Source organism: Cervus canadensis, chromosome 18 (assembly GCF_019320065.1).
Source record: "Cervus canadensis isolate Bull #8, Minnesota chromosome 18, ASM1932006v1, whole genome shotgun sequence".
Taxonomy (NCBI): domain Eukaryota; kingdom Metazoa; phylum Chordata; class Mammalia; order Artiodactyla; family Cervidae; genus Cervus; species Cervus canadensis.
In genome coordinates, this window is record NC_057403.1 from 62,196,690 (window position 1) to 62,218,767 (window position 22,078).

The following is a 22,078-nucleotide window of genomic DNA, read 5'->3' on the forward strand; positions in this document are numbered from 1 at the left end:
ATGGCGCTCTTCAGCCTGTCTGTATCCTACTGTTTCTGCCTGTCTGCAGAACCCTAATGCAACAGAAACATGCCCCCAATGACCCTGCATTTATCTAAACCTAGTTTTGTGGCACATTCATCTGTGAGTCGCTCTAAACATTTTCTGAGCCCGTTTATCAGGACCTCCCTGGTAGCTCAGCTGGTAAAGAATCTGCCTGCAATGCGGGAGACCCCAGTTCGATTCCTGGATTGGGAAGATCCCCCTGGAGAAGGGATAGGCTACCCACTACAGTATTCTTGGCCTTCCCTAGTGGCTCAGACAGTAAAGAATCCGCCTACAATGCGGGAGACCTGGGTTCGATCCCTGGGTTGGGAAGATCCCCTGGAGAAGGGCATGGCAACCCACTCCAGTATTCTGGCCTGGAGAATCCCCATGGCAGAGGAGCCTGGCGGGCTGCTGTCCATGGGGTCGCAGAGTCGGATGTGATTGAACGACTGGGCACTGCACACGTTTATCCTCTCCCTGCTCAGGGATAGTGAGCTTCGTGTGGCTAAGAGGCAGAGCTTCACTTCACTCCTCTCAGGCTTCCCAGACGGTTCTGAGTTTTGGTAAGCAGGTCCACATTCGCCTTAAGTTATCATTCACAACCACGTGGCCTCCGCCTCATAGGCTCTCAGTCTTTATCTTTCCTAACTCAGGCCCCTCTTCCTCTCCTCTATGGCTTGCCCATCCCTTTCTCGTGTCAGCTGCCCCTTTGTGTGTCCTCCAGGGCACCCAGGTCCATCCTGACGGGCAGTCAGATTACACGCGGCTTCCCAACTTGGGGTTCAGACCCCAAACATCAGCTCTGGCACCTGCTGTCTTGTAGTCTGGGCTGCTTCATGCAGCCTCACTTTTGCGGTCTGTCCAGTGGGGGTTAACAGTGACGAGGCAACAGGGACAGACTGGACCTGGGGCATCTGCTCCGCTCAGCGCATCCTTAGACGAGGGGGAGCCGGCGCCGTGTGAGAGCCAGCACTGGCCTGGCTTCTGTGTTTGCAGAAGGAGAACTGGCCCCTGCTGTCAGTCACAGCAAGACCCGGGGCCTCCTAGGGTGAGCTGAGCTTGGGTCACCGTAGGCCTCAGGACTGGAAAGACTCCTTCCTTGGAGATGTGTGAAGGGACTATCTGCCAGGATATCATTTGAGACAGAGATTCGCCTCTTTCTTCAGAGCCTGAGACACCAGGCAGGAACAACACCCCCACGAAGTTCAAAGCCCCTGGGGCAGCTGCCCTGTCACCTTATTGAACTGAACTCGTGGCATTTAGTGTCCCCCCAGGCTGCTGGCTGGCCCAGGGTGGCTGCACCCTTAACCACGCCCGCATAATTACCTACTCTTCATTGTTCAACAAACCGACAGGCCCAGAGGCCACAGAAGAACAAAGCGAGCTTGCGGCTGCTCCCAAAGGGCGCTGTCTTACCCTCACACCTCTGATCAGGAGGCTCTGCCCTGGGTTTCCTCCCAGAAGACCGAGGTCCTAGCTCTGTGTGCGTTCCTGAAGGCCTTCCTCTCCCCGGGGCTCTTCCCTGCACGGGGAAGGGTTTGGGCCTACAGGCAGCAGCGCCCGCCTCAGGGGAGCCTGAGAAGCAGAAAGCGGGGTCCCAGCAGGGCAAGCTGGCCGGAGGAGGCGGGGGACTCCTGCGATTCTGAGGGCAGCAGCCTGCGGTGCTTTAACCAGGAGCCCCACCGGCTCTTCTAGGCCATCCTGACAGCCCGGTCCATCCAGGACTTCTGAATCAGGGCGCCGCAGCCCTGCGGGACTCTGGGAGGGAGGAGGGGGTGGTCTTAGAAGAAAGTGGGGGGGCTCCCAGAGCTGTGGCTGCCGGGCTGCTTTACTGAGCCCCGTTTGGCAGACAGGGTGGAACTGTGCTCAGAGAATGTACATGCCGCGCTGAAGTTCACACGGCCAGGCTGCTGCCCAGAGCTGGCCGCCCCGCCCTGCCAATGGAGGTCAAAGGGGCCGGTTCCGTCACAATAGAGGCCTCCCTCCCTGCACTGAGTTCCTTCCGTTTCCATGAGAGTGAGCCTCGCTCCGGGAGGAGCGGCGAGGCGCTCCCAGCACCCCCACCAGACCCTTGGCCTCCAGACAGCAAGGCAGCGACGGCAGTGGGGGCCCGGCGGGCCTGCCTCGCTGAGAACAGAACCGCTGCTCTGGGGACTCGCGCTGGTGACCCCAGCGTGGCAGCCACTGTTTAATAATTTAAAGAATGTGTACTCATCAGCTGGGAGGCTTCATCCCTGGATCCAGAAACACAGTGGCCTGGGGGTTGCCCCCAGTGGAGAGTGAAATTCCACTTGTCACGGTCACTGAGAACGCAGGCCTGCTCTGGAAGGGATCTGGTCCCTGGGTGTTTACGAACACCCTAGAAGAGAGGAGGCCAGCGGCAAGGCTGCGGGAGCAGGGGTCGGGGCCCGCGGGTCTGCCCAGCTGCGCTGCCCACTGCTGGGCACCTCCGGCAGCTCCCTTCCCCTCTGTCTGCTGCCTGCTTGGAGGTGACGAGGCTGCCTGGGGACCTGTATTTCCTAGAACTTGGCAACTAATATCTTGCTAACTGCAATAAGCCAGACACAATAGGAATTAATATTGTATGATTGCACTTGTGTGAGGTACTAGAATAGGCAAATTCATAAAGACAGAGAGAATGGTGGTTGCCAGGGCCTAGGAGAGGGAGGGGAGGTTATTGTTCACCGGGCACAGAGTTTCTACCCAGGAAGATGGGGAAAGTTCTGGAAATGGATACTGGTAATGGTTACAGGGTACTGTGACTGAATACTCCCTGCCACTGAATTGTACACTTAAACTAGGTAAAATGATAAATTTAACGTTATGTATGTTTTACCACAATTTTAAAAAGTGTTTACTGTGAGTAAAATTGTACAAATAATGAATATTCACTCAAGAAACATTAGAAGATAGAGGAAATAATTTTAATTACACCAAAACCCCCTCGTCTCCTCCAAAAAGCAACTAAAAAAACTAGTCTCCTAGTTTTTTTAATTAAATTAAAATTTCCTGTGAAATTTTAATCCATAAAGAAAGAAAAAGCTCTACTTATTAGTCTGTAGAGTATCAGGCAGTGAATAGGCCCTCCCTAAATATGACATGCTGGTGGAAAAAAATCCAATCCCTACCCCAAAATATCTGTAACTTGTATTTTGGTATCTACCTTTCCACACTTTACCCAATGCAAATATGTGACATAAATATAAATATGTGAATTTTTGTGAAAACAGGACCACCTGTACCTCTTATTTGAAGCCTATTTTTCCTTAGTTTACAGTATATTATAAACATATTTCCATGTCATTCTACATCATTTGTGGTGGTGCCCAGGATTGAATTCTGTCCTGGGAATGTTCCGTGAATTGTTTCACTGGTGTCTTCTTGAACTTGTAAGTCGTTCCCATAAGGAAAGCTGCAAGTTACATCCTTGCACGTAAATCTTTGGCTACTTGTGACTGCATTTTTTTGCGTGCATTTTTAAGGATAAATTCATGGAATTTCTGGGTCAAAAGTTCCCTGCCTGTTAGAAGTTTTTGCCAGACTGTATGCTGGAGCCACACATGACTTAATATCTGTTCCCACGAGCAGCGAGAGGTCTCTCTTGCGCTGAGTGACAGGGTTTCTGGGCTGGCCAAGTGGGTAGCCACGGTGGGGGTTTAGGCTATAGTACCCAGTGGGGGAGCAGCTTCAGGGTACCAGGGTCTGCCCCCATACACATCTGAATCCCCAGAGTCTATGACTGAGTTACCTTATAAGTCAAAACGTGCTTTGCCAGCTGTGATCAAATTAGCGATCTTGAAATGGGGAGATTTTCCTGGATTCTTGAGTGGGCCCCATGTAATCTCAAGCTTCTTATGAGAGGAGGTCAGAAGGGCCAGAGTGAGAGAAGGAGATGCGATGATGGAAGCAGAGTCTGAGTGACGCGGGGCCACAGGCCGAGGAAGGCAGGCGGCCTCGAGCAAGGGGAAAGGCCAGGACAGGGGTTCTCCCCAGAGCCCCCAGAAGGAATGCAGCCCTTTCAACCCTTTGGACTTCTGACTTCAAGAACTGGAGGGTAGCAAATTCATGTTGTTTGAGCCACTGAGTTTGGGGTAATTTGTTACAGCAGCAGTAAGAAGCTAATACATCTCCCTCCTGCTACCAGGCCCTAAAGCTTCACTGTCTCACGAACGAGGGGCTCCCTCTGGGCCCAGCAGCCTGATGACCTGGACCTCTCTCTCCCCTGACCAGAGGCCCTCCAGCAGAGCATACCCAAGGTTCTGCGCAGACAAGGAGGAGCCCTACCCCGGGGGCCCGTCCTTGACCAGACCATGAAATTACCCTCAAGGATGTTGGAAACTGGCCTTGCTTAAGGTCACATGGTAAGTGTGAGGTGGTGCCAGGACCAAACCCCAAGGTGTAGCCTGGCAGGCTAGTGAGGCCCCCCATCCACTCCACTCAACTGAACCTCTTTTCTGTTCCAATCTGACTTGCCTTCCTGAAGAGAGGTGGTCATTCACACTTTAGCTTGAATAAGACAGGACACCTGGTGCTGGGTACTCCAGGTCAATGTGGTATCACCACAGAGTAGTGGAGATCAACTCTCGCGTTGGAAACTATGCTTGGGGTGATGCTCCTTCTTACCAACCCCAGGGCTCACAGGGTCCTGCCAGCTACCTCCAACCCTGAAGTGTCCTTCTAGGTCTCCCCCAAACAAACTCTTGTGTCCGATTCTTTTGTGACCCAGTGGACTGTAGCCTGCCAGGCTCCTCTGTTCATGGGATTTCCCATGCAAGTATATTGGACTGGGTTGCCATTTCCTTCTTTCGGGGATTTTCCCAACCCAGGGATTGAGCCCGCATCTCCTGCATTGCAGACCAATTCTTTACCACTGAACCACCTGGGAAGCCCACAAGCAGAGGAGCAGGGTTCAAAGCAGGGAATCCTACTCCAGGACTTGCTGCCAGAGTTGGCAGGAAGAAACATTGGCTTACACAATCAATGTTTCAAAACCTAGAGATTTTATAAAACAATCTGGATTTCTAGATTCACTTGAAAAATCTGATTCACTAACTGAAAGAACTCATCCCAGCCAAAGCAGGAACAATTTGAAGAAGAAAATAAAGTAGTATTTATTGGATTCTAATCCAAAATGTAAAATAAATATCCATCAGTTCCTACTTATATAAATGATTGAATGAATAAATAAATAACGGGGACAATTTCCCAGACAGAAGAAATGCAAATAATTGATGTAGATACTGTATCATCAAAGAGGTGGAACATAACTCCTCACTTCTTTTCAAAGGGTACACTGTTGAAAACTAAGAAAAAAAGAGTCACTTTTTAGCAGAGTAACCTGACAAACACTGTCTCAGTCAGGGGTTCAAGGTCAACATCACATTGGTAAGAGTGAACCCTATTAATATGATGTATCCTTGAGATGATGTGTTGAGAATGTCGTTTTATCTCTGAGGTCTTCCTCCTAAAAACTCGTAACTCCAACCTAACTGTGAGAAAAACATCAGACAAATCCCAGTTGAGGGACATTGTATAAAATCCGTGACCAGTACTCTTCAAATCTGTCAAGGTCATCAAAAATAAGGAAAGTCTGAAAAACAGTCACAGTCCAGAGAAGCCTAAGGAGACATGATGACTACAGGTAATGTGGGATTCCTGGTGGGATCCTGGAAGAGGAAAAGGACAGAAGGGAGAAGGAAGGAAATCTGATTAAAGTGTGACTTTAGTTAGCAAGGATGTATCATGATGGTGTATCACCATCATCAATGGTGACCAATGTAGGATCATTACACAGTGCCTGCTTGTGCCTCCAAAGCCTCACTGCACTCTCCTAGGCTGGCGATCCTCTGGCAAAGCCCGGGGCACAGAGGCTCGGTTTGAGTGTCTGGAGAACTGGGTATGAAGCTTGTCTCTGCCCAGACTTACTCTGTGTCTGTGTGCGTTCATTTGCTAAGTTGTGTCCAACTCCTTTTCGATTCCATGGACTGTAGCCCATCAGTCTCCTCTGTCTTTTCCCAGCAACAATACGGGAGTGGGTGGCCACTTCCTCCTCCAGGGGATCTCCTCCATCCAGGGATCGAACCTGCGTCTCCTGTATTGGCAGGTGGATTCTTTACCACTTGAACCACCTGAGAAGACTTACTCTGGCCATGTCCAAATTCCCTTCCATCTGAGTGCCAGGAGCAACCGTAACCCCTGTCTCCCTGGGTCCCTGGTAACCCTTGAGGACACTCCCAGGGTGCTGGTGCCCGCTCAGACAGCCTGGTGTAAACCGCTAGTTGTGAGGTGCCCAGAGCCTGTTCTCCGTAGCACCGAGGAGTCATTCGGGGATCATTTGCCGGCTGGGTAGTAAGGGGGTGTTGGGCAGTGGGGGGTTGCTGGGTGGTGGCAAGTGGGGAGCAGCCACTGTTTTCTCACAGACACCTGGTCCTGCTGGCTGCTCAGCGCAATGATGGGGCCCCTCTGGCTGCTCCCAACCCCACTCCCAAGGCCCTGGGTCCCTGCCTCGGAGTGAGGGAGGGTCTGGTCCGTGTTCTCTCTGCCAGCACTAAGGGATGAGCCTATGACGGCCTTTCCGGGAAAGCAGTCACAGGGGGTCAGTTGGAGGCACGGATGGTTTTCGAGACTGTGGCCCAGCCGCACCCCTCTGTTGGGTTTCCATTTCTCAATTCCCAGGGCCGGGAGAGGACACAGGAACAGTGGGCGATAAGAATTCAGACAGAGTGGGAAAGAAAGAAGGGGCGGAGCCGGGCTCCAGCAGGAAGGCGGGGCTTGGGGCAGTGTGTGTGTCTGTTGCGGGGGGGGGCACCTCTGAGACAGCGCGCGACCGGTCACCACACTTAACTGCGGCTTCCAGTTCAGGAGCCCCGGGCCAGCTGGATGCGGGCGGGTGGGCGCGGGCAGGACCGCCTGCCAGACACACACAGAAGGCCCTTTGAGGGGGTGGCAGCTGTCATCCCAGACCCCCCTCTGCTTGCTGTGGCCCTGCCTGCCGCCTCTAGTCCGGGAAGGGCCCCCGGGGAGCCGGGACAGTTTGTATGTGGTGGGCAGCGGAACAGAGTGGTCAGACCCCCGGTACTGCCTTCTGGTAGCTGAGGGGGCTCAGAGCCTCGATCTGTTAGAAGTAACCGCGGGGACAGCAAGGGAGACAGGGGGCGGGGCAGCTAGGATGCGCAGGTATGTGCCCAGACTTGGGCACCACGGCAGCTGCGCAACAGCTGAAGAAACTGGGGGTTAACCCAGAGAAAGGAAGGCTCAAGCCCTGGAACGTCTGTCTTCGGTGTCTGAAGCCCGGGCTCCGGGGCAGGGCTGGCCCTTCAGCGGGGATAATCAGGAGGCAGGATCCTCCCCAAAAGCCAGGCCAGCTCTGTTCGGTGACCTGGATCAGCCAGGCTGTTTCCGGGGGTCGGGCGCTCAGCATCCCTGGGGAGGAGCAGTCAGGGGAGGCAGCGCCGGCGAGGAACGTCGGGCCTCGCTGCTTGGGGGGATACGGGTGGGGGTGGAGAGGGGTCCCGAGGCCTTCAGCGGGGAGAGCGGGAAAGGTTTCTAGAAGCCCTGATCGGCTGACTTGCAATCGTCCTCAGACACAGGGGCTGGGAGCCCGGCCAGACCACAGGGCAGGCGGCCAGCGCCCTGGGCTGGGCAAAGTGGAGTTGGGGGTGGGGTGGGGTGGGGTGGGCGTTCAGGCTTCCAGAGTCGGCAGGCAGGCAGGAGATGGTGCGCCTCGAGGTGGTCCCTGACCGATGGGTAAAGGGCGGAGACCAAGCCCTGTCGCTGCGTTGGGCCGACAGAAAAGCCCGGGGTCCGGGGTCCTCGCCTTTAACGCGGCCGCAGGCGGGGGAGCTCCGAGGGGGAGGGGCGGCGCGGGCGGCGCATGCGCGGCGCGGACTGGGGCGGCCGGACAGTCCAGCGGCCGGGAGCGCGCAGGAGCCCTGAGAGCGCCGGGACCCCGCGCCGGGAGCGCGCAGGAGCCCCGAGAGTGCCGGGAGCGCGCGCCGGGACCGCGCAGGAGCTCCGGGACCGCGCGGGAACCCCGAGAGCGCCGGAACCGCGCCGGGGGCGCTGAGCGCGGGGGACCGAGCGCCCCGCCTGCCGGCGCCGCTGCCCGCCTGGGCCCCGGGAGCGGCGGCCAAGATGTCCGTGCCGGTGAGTACCGACCGCCGGCCTGGCCCGCTCCTGCCCCCGCCGGGCCCGCGGCCTCGCGCCGCCCGGGGCGGCGGGGGGCGGCTCCCCGAGGCCGGCCTCCGCGCCCCCGCCTTTCCCTGCGCCCTCTCCCTGGGGACCCGGGTCGGGCGGGGTCCGCGCCGGCCCCCAGGAGCCCCCCCGCCAGGGTGGCCAGGTCCGGCGGGGAGAGGGCCCGGCCGCTCCCCGGGACCCCCTCCAGGCGGCCGGGCCGGCTGAGGGGGCGGGGTCCACGTCCCCCCACCGGGGGTCGGCCTGGGACCGCCGCCCTGCGGTGCTCAGGGGCCTCCCCGGCCGGGGCCCGGGTGTTTCTCTCCGCGACCCCTCGCGCCCAGGCCGGCTTAGCGGTGGGGATCTGCGCCCACCCTTCAGAACCCGAGGATGCACTCTCCGGGAAGTTACCTCTGCCGCTGAAGCCCCCAAGGGTGCAGGGCCTCGCCTCTTCTTCCCCCCTAGCGGTGGGGGCTTCTCTTCTCACCTGGCACCCTCTCCTGCTAGCCCAGCAAGCAGGCTCGGGCGACCCCACCCCGGGCTCCACACAGGCCGGTCACCTGCAGGCATCTGAGCCCCGCCTGCGAGGGTGGCCAGTGGTCCCGGTTGCCCTTGGTCACCAGGCCTCAGGTGCAGCCCCCAGCCGCTTTGCAGAGGCACCACCTGAGGTGGGGGCTGCTACCCTGCTTCCTGCTGGGAAGAGGGCCTTGTGCTATAAAGCCCTGGCCTCCAGCCATTGTTTCCCGGTGGCCTTTAGGGGTTTTCCCTCTGACAGGAGGGGGCAATGGTCCCTGTGTGCATGTCCACCTGGCTTGTCTGTGGAACTGCTTCCCACTTGGGGGACCCCATCCTTACGATGAGGCAGACAGTTTGGGGCTTCTTGGCAGGGCAAGTGGCCTTTTAATTAACCACCATAGAGTGCGCACGGAGATTATTGGAGAAGAGATGCTGTGTATCAGCAAAGCATTGTTATTATGGAATTAAAGATCCCAGCTCCTGCCCGCCCCCAGAAGCGGTTAATGCAGAGTTACAGATGAAAAAATTAGGGCTTCCAGACCGTGCTGATGTGAACCCCCCACCCCCGTCTGTTCTGGTTCTGAACATAATTGCCTCATCTTTAGGAAGAAAGAAAGAAGACAGAAAATGCCTGCCAAGTCCTTCTCCTGCTCTGCCTTCCTGCAAGGCTCTGGGTCCTCTCTGGCTCAGGGCATCAGGGCACCTGCCCTGACCCTGTTGGGCACTGACCGGACAGACGAGGTGGGCCACCTAAGCCTGCCTGAGGGCCGGAGTCTCCAGGGCATGAGTGAACAGGGAATGGGACTTTTAGGCCACATCAGAGCCTGGACGGCCTGAGTCTGGGAGGTCCATGCTTGATTTGGTGTGGTTTTCCACAGTCACAGCAGACGTTTGGATACAGGGTCTGGGATGGCACCTGGACCCCTCACCTGAACACTCTGGGCAGCCTTCCTGGGCTCTGTGCCTCCGTCTGTGAGAGGAGAGGGCTGGTGGGAGGGCCACACTCTGGGTGCGACTTGCACAGACAGGCACCGTTGTGGACACCTGCCCTGGACACCTGCGGTCCACCTCTGCCCCGTCCGTCCACACTGCCAGCTCCACATCTTCTCCCACCCTTCCGTCTGCAGCCGCAGCCCTTGGAGGTTCTGCAGGGGGAGTGGGGGGTCTCTCCCTCTGTCCACACATGCCGGGCTATCGAATCACCCTGGGTCTCTCCTGGGCCCACTGGTGATGTGTGAACTGGTGGCACTGGGAGACGAAGTTCATTTTCGGAACAGCCATGAAATGTTCAGAAAATTGCTTTCATGTGCTGGTGAGTGGTGAGGCCAGCCTCCTGCTCAAGCCCTGCTCTGGGAACCCAGAATGATGACCGCCCACGTGGTGCTCACAGACACGTTTGGGTTTTAAGCATACCCGTTCATTTGGGCAGTCTTTTCCTGGATGGGGCTGACGCAGGCACTTTGGCCCACAGCAATTACCAGATGCTTCAGAATGGGGTGGGAGGCGATGGTGGGGGCCAGGAGGGGGAAAGAGGTTGGGACAGGCCAGATTGGGCCAGGAGGGACCTCCTGAGTGTCAGAGCGGGGGACCCTCCAAGGACCATCTGGTCTCACTCCATCATCTGACCCACATGTGGTCTGGGGCTTCCCTGCTGGCTCAGACAGTAAAGAATCTGCCTGCAATGCAGAAGACCCAGGTTCAATCCCTGGGTCAGGAAGATCCCCTGGAGGAGTGCATGCAATCCACTCCAGTGTTCTTGCCTGGAGAATTCCATGGACAGAGGACCTGGTGGGCTACAGTCCGTGGGGTCGCACAGAGTCAGACCTGACTGTACTACTAACTGGGGCCCAGAGAGAGGACGGCACGCAGGGTCCTCCTGACCCCCTGCCTCATACTCCCGCCTGTGCCCTGAGCTGAGGGCAGAGTTCACACAGTGCCAGGAGAGGCACTTCCTGGCTGTTCTCTGACGTCTGCCCTCCTCTCGGGCATGGCTGCTCAGCGCCCAGGCCCACCTCCTCTCTCTGGGCAGGCAGGAAATGTTTGGTAAGGGAAATGACTACACCACTCACCTGAGGGCCCTGGTGGGCACTTGCATGATCTGAATTTAGGACTGACACTGCCCCCAGCACGGTCAGGCAGGAAACCAGCTTCCAGCTGCTAGAGAAGTTGTCTGCGGCCTGTCCCTGCCTCTTGTTCCCTGTCTGTGAAATGGGCACAGCCGCTCCAGCCTCTCCTCTGCTCCTGTATTAAGTGAGGGACAGGTTCTTTCAAGGAGCGAGGTGCTGACGTGTGTGGAGCGTTCCCTGTGCCGGGCACTGGGCTCCAGGAGGTCCTGTCATCCTGCCAGGTCGCACGGCCACTGAGGGATGGGGCCAGGCTGGGAACCGAGTCAGGCGGCGTCCAAAGCCAGCGAGCGAGCGTGGCCTCTGTAATTGTGGGCCTGCGGCCTGCAGAGCCGTGCTGAGGCCAGGGCTGCTGAGAGAGCGCCCCTCCGCTCGTGGCTTTCTGAACATGAGTTCGAGTTAGCCCTTCAGCACCCATGGATGTAGGGCTTCTGGGGCTCGGGGTGGCCAGGCAGCTCTCCGGGGAGGTGCGGCAGGGCGGATCAGCCCATCGGGAAATCCATGGAGCAGGAGTGGCACCTGGTTGAGCCTCTGCCAATGGTCCCGGGGTGCCCTTTGTACCCGGCTCTGTGCCAGTTGCTGCCACTGCTGGAGAGCTGGCCAGGGGACCGGGCGGCTCCGGTCTGGGCAGCCAGGCCAGGGGCGGCGGGGGCCTGGGAGGACGGGTGCAGAAGAGAGCAGTAGAGCTCAGCAGGCCCAAGTCCAAGGTCCTCGCTTCAGGTTCCAGAGCGCCGGGCACGACCCCCCCACACTGGCCTTGGCCGGGAAGTGACCTCCGACCCCGCAGTGCTTCCCCCGTCCCTCCTCTTGCTCAGCAGAGGCCCCCTGCTGGAAGCCCTCCAGGATTCCCAGCGGTAGTCGTGCACTCATCATCAGGGGGTTGTCTCGTTGCCGTCAGGTTCCTGGGGCAGGACCCGGGCCCGCCTGGCTCCTCTCTCTCCAGCCTGCTCACCTGCTGAGGAGGTGGTCCCAGGAGCACCGATGACCCCTGGCCAGCCCCCACACCCCGGGGTCTGCGTCCCTGCACAGGCCCTGGAAGCCCGGCTGGTGGCTGATGGGGCCCCAGAGAGTCGCTTCTGGGGGGACAGTGTTTGGCGGGTTGAGGGCCGTGGCTCCAGAATGATGGGGCAGGGTTGTCTGTACCTTGAGCGAACCCCTGAACCTCTCTGAGCCTGTGTCCTCTGTATTCTGGGGATCATAAGGGCACTGAGATCTTGGGCTTTTATGAGATCTTGGCGAGGTTTGCAGAAAGCTTTCTGTAAAAGGCTAATAAGTCATAGCAGCTACTGTTGTTGAGGTTATTATCTTTATCCTGCCACTGGTGGCTGGTGCGATAGCCAAGACCCACTTCTGGCTTCTGCATGACCAGCCCCCTGCCCCTGTAATTCTCCACGGCTTGCCCAGTCCGCCTCCAGTAGCCCTTTTTTTGTGGCCCGTTCCTGCCAGGCCTTAAGCTGTAGGATGACCCTGGCCACTCCCCTGCCTGCCTGTGGGACCACTGTCTCTCAGCATTGGATGGACAGGTACTTGCCCTCACCCGACAGATGGAGTGCCCTCCAGTGGTGCCAACAGCGGGCCCACCGTGCCCCAGGCCGGCTGGATGCCCTGCCCTGAGTGCCCCCAAGAGTGGGTGCCGTGTAGCAGGAGGTGGAAGCTGCTGGATCGGTGGGCACAGGGCTGATTTCAGATGTGGTTGGAGCAGCCTGCCCAGCATGGGAAGGCTGGGTGGGAAGGAGACACCGTGGGGTGTATCCTGGCTCCTCAAGGAGGGGGCTCTAGCTTATGGCTGAGGTAGGACCGCAGAGCTAGGAGGCGGCCCCTCCTGACCCCCCCTCCCGTGGCCCAGCAGGAGGCGTGCTCCCCGCGCTCAGCTGCGCCTCACCAGCCTCTGACGGGGCTTCATCACAGCCGCTTGCTGGGATTGCATCCTAGTCTCACCCCGTCGTTTCTTTGGCTTTCTCTTAGTTTGCTGAACTACCGTCTCCCTCTCTTCAAGACAAAGATCTGGGGACAGGTCAGGGACCTGGGAGGTGGTGATGGATGCCCACGAGGAGAGCTGGTCACAAGTAACGGCTTTCTAAAGTTAATCCCTTCTCTAAGGTTTTTTTTATTTTTTTTTCCAGGAATTCAATTTTATTATTTAAACCCTACCAAATTCCAGTAAGGATTTGAAACAGATTATAGTGAAGGACAGAGTTTGGGATCATCACAAAATCCAGAACTTTGTAATGTATGGGGAAGGTAGGCATACACATTTAACTTGACGCTCCCTGACGGCCAGGGCAAAAAGTAACGCGGTGGGTTTAGGATCGCAATACCTACTTTTTGGTATTCCTAATGCTCTTTATTGTTTCCTCTGTGATTTGTTTTATTTTTACCAGTTGAGACTCTCTTAACCGAGAAGGTTTTCTATGTAGTGAAATGGACAGACATTAGGTGTACAGTCGGATAAGTTTTGACTAATGTAGACCCCATGTAACCGTCAATCGAATCATGGTGCTGAACCTCTCCATCATCTCAGAAAGTTCACAGGTACTGCCTTACTGTAAAGTGTGCCCCACCCCTATAGCGTGGTCAACATTGGTTTTTTTGTTTTTTCAAAAGGAAAAACTATGACTCTCCCGTAACCCTTTTTAGGAAATTTTTACCGGTGTGTGGTTGACTTACGGTGTTGTGTTGGTGTCTGGTGGTCAGCATTGTGATTTCTCTCATCATGGAAGGGTTTCACCTATTCTTGAACTTGATGCAAGCGGAAGCACATCATAGTATATACTCTTTGGGGCCTGACTTCATTCAGCAAAATGATTTTGAGATTCTCACGCACAGGGTGTGTATCAGTAGTTCTGTCTTCGCTGTTGTGTTGAGCAGTCCACTTCTGACTCTGCGTCCTGCTCTCTCGCTGATGGATGTCTGCCTCTAGTCCTGTGTGCCGAGTGCTTTTAATACTAGGACATACTAGCGTTGGTGATGGTATAATACCCGATTTCAGTACTTTATAAAACCTGATATCCAGGCCTGTGTGCCTTGAGGCACGCCCAGAGAGTTGTCTGTGTTCCCTAAATGCCGAGTTCCCCAAAGTACCGTGATTGTTCAGAGCGGTGTGACACGTGCCTTCTTGTCCACAGCCCTCCCCAGGTATCCGGGGCTCGAATCCCCTCTTCCTGAGCTGATGGGGAGAGGCTTCTAAGAGGAGATGGAGCTCTCTTGGGAGCTGCCCCTGTCTCTCCACCCTCCCTGGTCTGGATGGATTCCTGGGCTCCCCACTTTGTCCCTGGCTGCCCGCCAAAGCACCCCGCCAGGCAGTCACTCCGGAGGTCCCGAGGACCCCTCAAGAAGCTCCAATGGGGGAGGCTGGCTTGAGAGCCGCTCCTATCTGCGTGCTGCGCTTCACACCCAGGGAGTTGTTGGCATGCCTGTGCTATTTTTTACAAACCTTGACTTACTTTTTTCTGTATAATGAGCCTGAGCAAAAGAGTCACACGCTGCTCAAATGCCACCTCCTCAGAGAGGAGCCTGCATCTGTATAAAGGAGCCCTCTCTGTTCCCTGCTGTCTGTGTCGTTCTCCCCAGACATTCCGTGTCTTGCCGCTGCCCCCCGCACCCACCCTGGAGTGGACGTTCCCCAAGGACAAGGACTTGTTTTCTGGCAGTGGTGTTCCAGCGGGGAGCAGGTGCTGGAGGATGTGTCCTGACAGACCCCGTTATGGCCACACCCCAGTCGCCGGGCTGAGGGGAGACCCTGCCCACCTCTCCACGGTGGCTGGGGGTCTGGGAGCACCTGGGCTTCGCAGAAAGCTTTTTGCTGCAGAACCGCCCAGAGGGTGTGGAAATGCAGGGCTGGGAGAGCAGGGGTGGCTTACCGGAGGGCACTTGTGCTCGAGATGTGGGTGCCCAGGAGCATGCCTCGTGGGGCAGGGCTGGTGTCTAAGGTGGAGGCGTGAATGTGCCTGCAGCCTCCTGGCCTGTGATTACATTTAACATGTGCCATCCCAGAGGCTCTGAGAGACGCAGCGACCACGGAGGGCCCTATACCGGGTGGACTCAGAGCTCCTGGCCTGCAGGCCAACCTGGAGGAGGACCAGTGGGCCAGGGGCGCGTGGAGCACCCTGCAGGCTGGAGCAGGCGCGGAAGGGCGGGCCCTGTGTGGCCCCACCCTCGGGGGCCGCGTTAGCCTGGGGCTCCCGGGTCCCTCCTGTGACCCCACCGGCCCCCCGACCCCCACTGATGTCAGGGCCACACTGATCCCCTCGGGGACCACGGGGGGTGCCGGCACCTGTCCTCCGGCAGAAGCGGGTGGGGGTGGCAGATGGCATGTTCAGTCGCCCCTCCCCTTGCCCTCGCGCTGGGGCCGGTTGCCATGGGAGAGGCAGGCAGATGGCGGGCTGGTGCTGCCTGACCACACCCTGGCCCTGCCGCCCAGACTGCCCGCCAGAGCTCAGCCGCCCAGCTTTCTCTCCGAGGACAGGGGCTCGTCCCAGCCCTCCCTTCTCCCACCCCTGCCCTCCCCCAGGCAGTGCTGAGGGGCCGCTGTGGGGGCAAGGACCCGGGGATGGGGTCCCAGTGCCAGCGGGGGGCGAGGACCAGGGAGTGGGGTCCCGGTGCCAGCGGGGGGGGGCCAGGCCTCTGTGCACGGAAGTGGGGGAGCCCGTTGTTGGCTCTCTGAGGCACACAGGGAGGGGCACAGAAGAGAAGGGGGCTCTCAGGCTACTGGGGTCCGCACCCAGGGCTGGGGCAGAGAGCCCCTGGGAAGCGCCCCAGCCTTGTGAGCAGAGCCCCAATCTGAAGCCAGCACCTCCCTGCAGGTGCCTCTGCACCTGCTTAATTTTCAAATTAGAAAAGCAATTAAAAGAATTAGGAGACTGTGCTGCCCTTGAACGAGCCTGAGGCGGGGAGGGAGCTGCCTTAAGGTGGGGGTCCAGGCTGTCCAGCCCCCCAGCTCTGGGTCTGCCCCACACTCTGCCCTGGTCCTGCCCTTGCACCCAGACCCCTGGGGGCTGACCCAGGGCCCTGGGGGGGGACTGGAGCCTGCCCCACAGCTGGTCACCGCCATAATGACACATGGACGCCCGTGGTTTCTCCACCTGGAGGGCAATGCTTCATGGCTCCAGCCCCCGGGGTCTGCTCTGTCTGGGGTCCCCTGGGGTGCTCCTCTGTGGGAACATGCCCTGGTAGCCGGTTTGCACTTTGTGGCTCTGTCACTTTCTGGAGGTGTGCCGGGGCAAGGTCCTGCCCCTGTCCGAGCCTCTGGGTGGGATGGTTCTGTCCTGGCCCCGGGAGGGCGGTATGTGGGGCGGCAGCCGTGTGACAGCGGTTCTTGGCACAGCTGGGCCCCCGCGGGGTCCTGCCCCCTCGCCTGCAGGGCTGGCTCCGGCTCGCAGGCTGCCTTGGAGCCTGCTGGTGTGCGTGGCCAGCCCAGGGCCAGGCGTCCACCGCGGCCTTCCAGAGGCATCCTTTCTTCCTGTCCCTGCGGCTGGCAGCCCTCACCTCCGGCCTCAGGAAATCCTTCCCTGCTGCTGCGCCCCCAGAGCCGGCCGGCCCCTCTCAGTGCTGCTGGGAAAGCCCAGGCTTAGGAGAAGGCGGCTGTCCGAGCCACTCGGAGCTAGCCATTTCAGTCCACGCTTCACTTGGCTTCAGCATTTTCTTGCATGATTTTAGCCTTTGAAAGTGGCCATCTTAATAGCTGCACAGGATTCCATCGAGAGGTTCTGGTGGCCCAACCAGTCCCCTATAGCTGGGCATTTACGTTATGCCTCTCTCTGTTTGCTATTATAAATGCTGCCACAGACATTGTTGGGGCTAAAGCAAGAACTGTTCTTTGTGCTGTGGGTCTGACGTCGACAATAAGACCCCCTAAAGCCCAGAGGGCAGGAGCCGTGTCTCCTCACTCAGGGCCTAGGATCACCAGCAGTGCCTGCCCCAGCGGGCCCGTGATGGATGCACGGGAACCAACGGCCTGGGGCGCAGACCACCATCAGCCCTGCACAGACAGCTGCTCCCCCGGGGACTGGGGGGACACCTCAGCTGTGAGCTCGCCCACAGCCTGGCAGAGGGGCAGGCCGCTGGGGTGACCACGGTGCTCTGGGAGGAGCTGGCGCTCTGCTGGCTTCTCCCAGCCTGTCCATCCTTTCCTTCCCGGCCACACGGTGCGGTCACCCTGCAGGGGTGGCCCTCGTGTGGGAGGGGCGCTCCCGGGCCCCCTTCTGAGCTCACTGTGTCTGAGGATGGTGCTTGGGTCCTACCTACTTGTCCCTTGGGGCCTCTGAGTGCGGCAGGGTCCTCGGCTTCCCTGGGCACCCCTGCTCCACGACCCCCTTTCTGCCCTGCAGGTCCTGAAGGTGCCGCAGGGGGTTCAGGGTGGGCTGCGCTCTAGCAGCCCCTCCGGCCCTCCCTTCAGGGATTGCAGTCTGTGGAGGGGGGCAGGGGGGCGGGAAACTGGGTCTCAGCCTCTTCATCTGGAAAATGGGGCGAATCGGGAAGCCTGTTGTGCAGGATCACTGTGGGCACGAGATGAGCATGTGATCATATAGAGGCCTTGGCCCAGGGCTGGACTGAGCGCTGTCCTGGGGGCTGCGTCCCTTGGCCGTTGGCCTGGGAGGGTCTGCTCCCCCACAGACCCGCGGAGCTGCCCAATGGGCGCCCCTCCCCCAGATCCCCAGGCAGGCCTGGGAGGGTACACCCCACTCCCCCTTCAACCTCTCCCCTTCCAGCACAGTGGGGCACAGATCCCAGGGCCTGGATTCCAAAGCGGAAATGCCATTCTGGGAGGCACAGTCTTGGGGGGGGTGGGGAGTTTAAGTGGAAAAGGAGCAAATTTTTGAAATGCCTGGCCAGAGCTGGGTTCTCCTCCCCCGCCTGCCCGCCCACTAGAGCAGCCCCGCCCCCGTGCGGCTTTAAACCAGGCCCGCGGAGGGAGGGTCTCCCGGCTTGTTCCTAGCGGCTTCCTCGCTCTCCCAAGGCCGGCTCAACAGGGATGTCCCTGCCCATCCCTGTGGAGACCTGCTGCCTGGCTGTGGAGCCTGGTCCCCACCCCAGTCCCCACCCGAGTGGAGACCCCGGGAAAATCTAAGGACCCCCTCCACTCAGCATGGACAGGTGTTCACTCACGGCCCGCTGTTCTGATGTTTCCTTGGAAGCCGAGGTGCCAGTCAGGCTGAGGGCAGGGCAGGCCCACGGCTTCCTTTCTGACTTTGGGGCGCAGCCTTGGGAACAAGCGGGAGGGGACACCCTTGGCAGCATTTCCCTGAGAGCTGGCTCTTCTGTGGGGAACTGGGCTGTTTTGAAGGGCACAGGGGGGCCACTCCTAAGGTGGCCATAGGGTGGCAGTTTGTCCCGTTCCTTCTTGAGGACTCTGGGGCCCCCTGTGTCCAAACCCTGCTGCTCTTTACCCACACGCTGTGCTGAGAGTTCCGTCCAGTGGTTCCCCAAGCAGTTTGGGGGAAATGCAGATGTACGAATTCCCCCCACTTCCAGTTTTTCTGGAGGAGGGGACCTAGGAATCTGTTTCTTAACAAGCTTTCCAAGAGATCTATGACCAGCCAGCCCCTTCCTTTTATAGATGAGGGAGAGCCTGCCCATGGTAGCACACCTGGAGAGGGGCTGTCAGCCTGGGTGTCGGTGGAGGAACACCTTTGGGTCTTCCTCCAGCTTGTATGTGTTTTATAGGCCACGCCCGGGCGTTCTCTACAGGATAGGCCCCGCTGCTTCGCTGGCATTCCGAGCTGCCTGAGGGTGTCTGCACACTCAGCAAGTGGCTGGAGAAGGCAGCCTGTGGGAGAACCCCAGGTGGAGCCGGCTCCATCCTAGATCTCCCTGCAGACCGCCGTGCAGCCCTGGACCACGTTCAGAGATGGTCACAGCTTGTCTCCTAGGGAGGGGTGCCCTCCCTAGGTGCCCTCCACTCAGCTTCCCATAGTGCTTCTCCCCCCTGGCTATTCCCATCAGCATCCCTCCCAGCCCCTGCTGCTGAAACAGGGTAGTTGTTGGGCCAGAGGTGTCAGCCTCCACAGGGCTGACTGAGGGATCTGGGTGGGGGCAGAGGCCCGGGGGCAGCACTAGGAAAGCTGGATTCAGTTCGGAGCAGGGGGTAGATGGACAAGCTTCTTGTCCCCGGTGCTCTGGAGCCTCCCGCACACTTGTGGCTGTTAGAACACGATGCGCTCCGGGCCTCCTCTCCCCGCATTACCCACAGAGACAGCTGCTGTCCCCGGCTTCCCTGCCGTGTCTTCACATCCTGGGGCTCGTAAGACACCACAGGCCTGACCAGAGTCGGTGCGGTGGTCGGAATCTTAGTTTTCTGCCAGCTGGGGCATGCTCCTCCGGGTGCAGATCTGAGTCGGACTGTTGGATGGACGCGTGTGAAATGACCCGCGCTGGCGGGCGGGGAAAGCTGGCGCCCTCGGGGCTGCCACGGCCGCAGAAGAGGAGGGCAATCCCGGCATTCTTACCGAAAGAGGAAGGCCTCGGCCTTTCAGGAGGGTGCGTGCTTGCCCTCGGTGGAGGGCAGGGACAGGCCTTCGGAGCGCGGGGCAGGAGGGTTCCTGGAGCCCCGCGCAGTCCCGGCACCGGGGGCGGGGGCGGGGGCGGGCCCTGCTCGGCGCCCCGCCCCCGGGCCGGTGGCCTATTTGCATGGGGGCCCGAGTGGCCAATGGGTGTGCGCGGCCGGGCACGCCGGAGCCGGGCGCGGCGGCGGGCGGGGCGAGGCGGGCCGGCCCTGGGCGGTGGCAGTGGCCGGGGAGGCGCTGAGGCGGCTGGACCGGGGCCCGGGAGCCGGGCGGCTTCGGGGCGCTCGGGACGCCGCGAGCGCGCGGCGCGGGCGGTTGGCTGTGCGCCCCCGCGGGGAGCCCAGGCTCACCGGACACCATGAACTACCTGGTGAGCGCGGCGGGGTCGGGGTCCGCGCACCCGGGGCCGTCCGCGGAGGTCCCCCCGCTCTGCCCATACCGGGGCGGACCGGGCGGGCCCAGGCGGGGAGGGGTTAAGTGAGCGGCATTTCCTGCCGGACCCGCGGGTCCTGGGAACGGCCGCCGCGGGGGCGTGGGGCCGGGGTCCTGGGAACCCCCTCTGCGCGGCCCGGGCTCGCGAAGGCCGGGGCTTTGGGGGACCGTAGGCCCCGCGCGCTCGCGGGCTGCTGGAAGGACCGGGCTCGGGCGCCGCGGGCCGCAGGGAAGTTCCTGGATCCGGGAAAGTCGCTGGCCGCAGGCCCGCTCCCGCCTGCCGGCCGCGCCTGCCGGGTGACCTTGGGCCTGAGAGCCGGGTCTCCGAGCCCCCCTCCATCGCCTGGAGCAACGACCCGGGGTCCCTTGGGCCGTGAATTTCCCGGAGGCGGGGTGTGCTCCGTGTGTTTTGGGGGTCGGTTGCCCCTGCCCCAGGCTAGGGATCGAGGGCGCCGGGAGCAAGTGCGTGGTCCGCGGATAAGTTAATAATTAACCTCCGGGTCGCCAGCGTTGGATTCCGGGATCTGGGGCGGGCTCCTCTCGTTTATGGCCTTCGCTCGCTGCAAAAGGAGTTGTAGGAGCTGGACGGCGGGCAGGGCAGTCCAGGCCCGCGCGGCGGTCCCATTCCGGACCCTCGCCTCCGCGGGTGGAGCGTGCGAGCCGGGAGGGGCGCGGCCGCCCCTCGGGTGGCCGAAGCCCGGGCTTCCGTCCCTGGGTTGCTGCTGCGCTTGGCGGAGCCCCGGATGGTGGTGACGGGTTCAGAGAAGCTGAAGTTTGCCGAGGCCTGGGGGAGGTCGGGGAGTGTGAGGGGCTAGAGCCCGGGGAGTTGTCGGGGTCTCCCATCTCTAGCTGGTCTTGGGAACAGGGAGCTTGTTTTCTCCCCAGCCTTAAGAGTCTCAGCTGGGAGGTCCTCTCCAGGTTTGCTCTGCCGGTTTCAGCCAGGCCCGGAGGTGGCCTCATCTCCCCCATGACCATTTCCTTTCCAGGGTGGAGAGCTGATGCTAGGCTGGAGGAACGTCAGGGCTAACAGGCTTAGAAAAGCAAGAGAGAGGCCCTGGTGCAGGTGGAGCCTGGCCGGAAGGGAGTCTGGGAGGAGCTGTTGGCAAGCCCTCCTGGCACTGGCACCCACCACCCACTTGACCTCGGCTAGGGGAGAGTCCAGTGGGTGCAGGGTGGAGGCAGGCTAGGGCAGCCCCAGGCTCTGCCAGGACAGTCAGCCTCCGCTCAGGAGAGCTGGACGCTTACGCTGAACAGAGGTGTCAGCGCTGCGGGCTGGCCCTGTCTGCCCAGGCTTGGGCAAGGGACTGAACTGAGGGCAGTGCCCTGGGAGTCCTGCCCAAGCGGGAGAGGCCCCCAGACAGCTGCTCCCCCCAGGCGCAGATGGGAGCACTGAGGCCAGAGAGGGACGGTACAGTCCTCAGAGCTGACCCAGAGCACAGTCTCCTGGTGTGGCCCAGCTCGTCCACGTGCTCCCCTCCTTCTGGGACTGGGGGTGCTGCCAGCTCCATGGGGTCTCTGTCTGGCTCCCTCACTGCCTCAGTGGCCCCCACCTGGCCTCCATCATTCTTTTAGGGGCCTCAGCACCCGTTTTCTCTCAGCCTGAAGAGCTCTCCTCCATCCCCCAGGAGCCCACGGCTGGCTGGGGCGTCCAGAACCAGCCAGCAGGTGGAAGGGGGTGGGGACAGTGCTTGGCGGGCTCTAGGTCATTCTCTGGGAAGACACTGTCCAAGTTCCTCCTCTCTGGGCCCTGAAGGCCCCTATGGAGCTCCAGGGTGGTCTCCCTCCAGGGGGCAGGTGGGAGAGCCTCTGACTTGACCTGCTCCCATCTCTGCGTGGGGAGAGGGACGAAGCACTGGCTGGCCTGGAGGGAGCTCAGGGCGGAGGGGCAGGGCCCCATCCCAGACCCCTTTTCCAGCGCGTCCTGGAAGTCGGGGCTTGGGACTGTTCTGAGCTGGAGAACTGTGCTCTTTGTGCCCGTGTGTCTTCCGTCCTCCTGCTGAAGCAGGTGGTGCTGCTTTAAGGGCTGCTGAGAATTATCATTTAGGACTGGAGAGGGGGCTTTGAGCGCCGAGGTGGGGAAACCAAGGCGTTGTAAGGAACAACGCCCCTGCCCCCCCAGCTGAGCTCTGCCTCTGCCTCTGCCCCTCTGGTGGCAAACCTGGAGGGTGGCTGTGCTGGCTTCCCAGGGCCTGATGCTGTCCGTGAAGTCAAGGTCGGCCTGTGCTGGCCCTCTGCTGAGCAGCCGAATCCCCAGACGGAGCAGGGTGGTCCGTCCCAGCGTGTCTGGGGTCTGGGTTGGCTCCCTGG

At 60.0% G+C, this 22,078-nt stretch overlaps 1 protein-coding gene across 2 annotated transcripts in view; it reads left to right on the forward strand.

The window, feature by feature from the left end:
- The first annotated feature begins 7,744 nt into the window (after positions 1 to 7,744).
- The window catches only part of BCAR1 (BCAR1 scaffold protein, Cas family member), a 34,210-nt gene continuing 19,876 nt past the window's right edge, over positions 7,745 to 22,078 (forward strand). The window contains exon 1 of one of the 2 annotated variants that reach the window (XM_043436910.1): positions 7,745 to 8,172. In XM_043436910.1, coding sequence (XP_043292845.1) covers positions 8,161 to 8,172 — 12 coding nt within the window. In that variant the 5' untranslated portion in view covers positions 7,745 to 8,160. Of the gene's footprint in view, positions 8,173 to 19,547; positions 19,710 to 22,078 lie in introns of those variants that run through there. The other variant, XM_043436909.1, reaches the window with a different exon arrangement.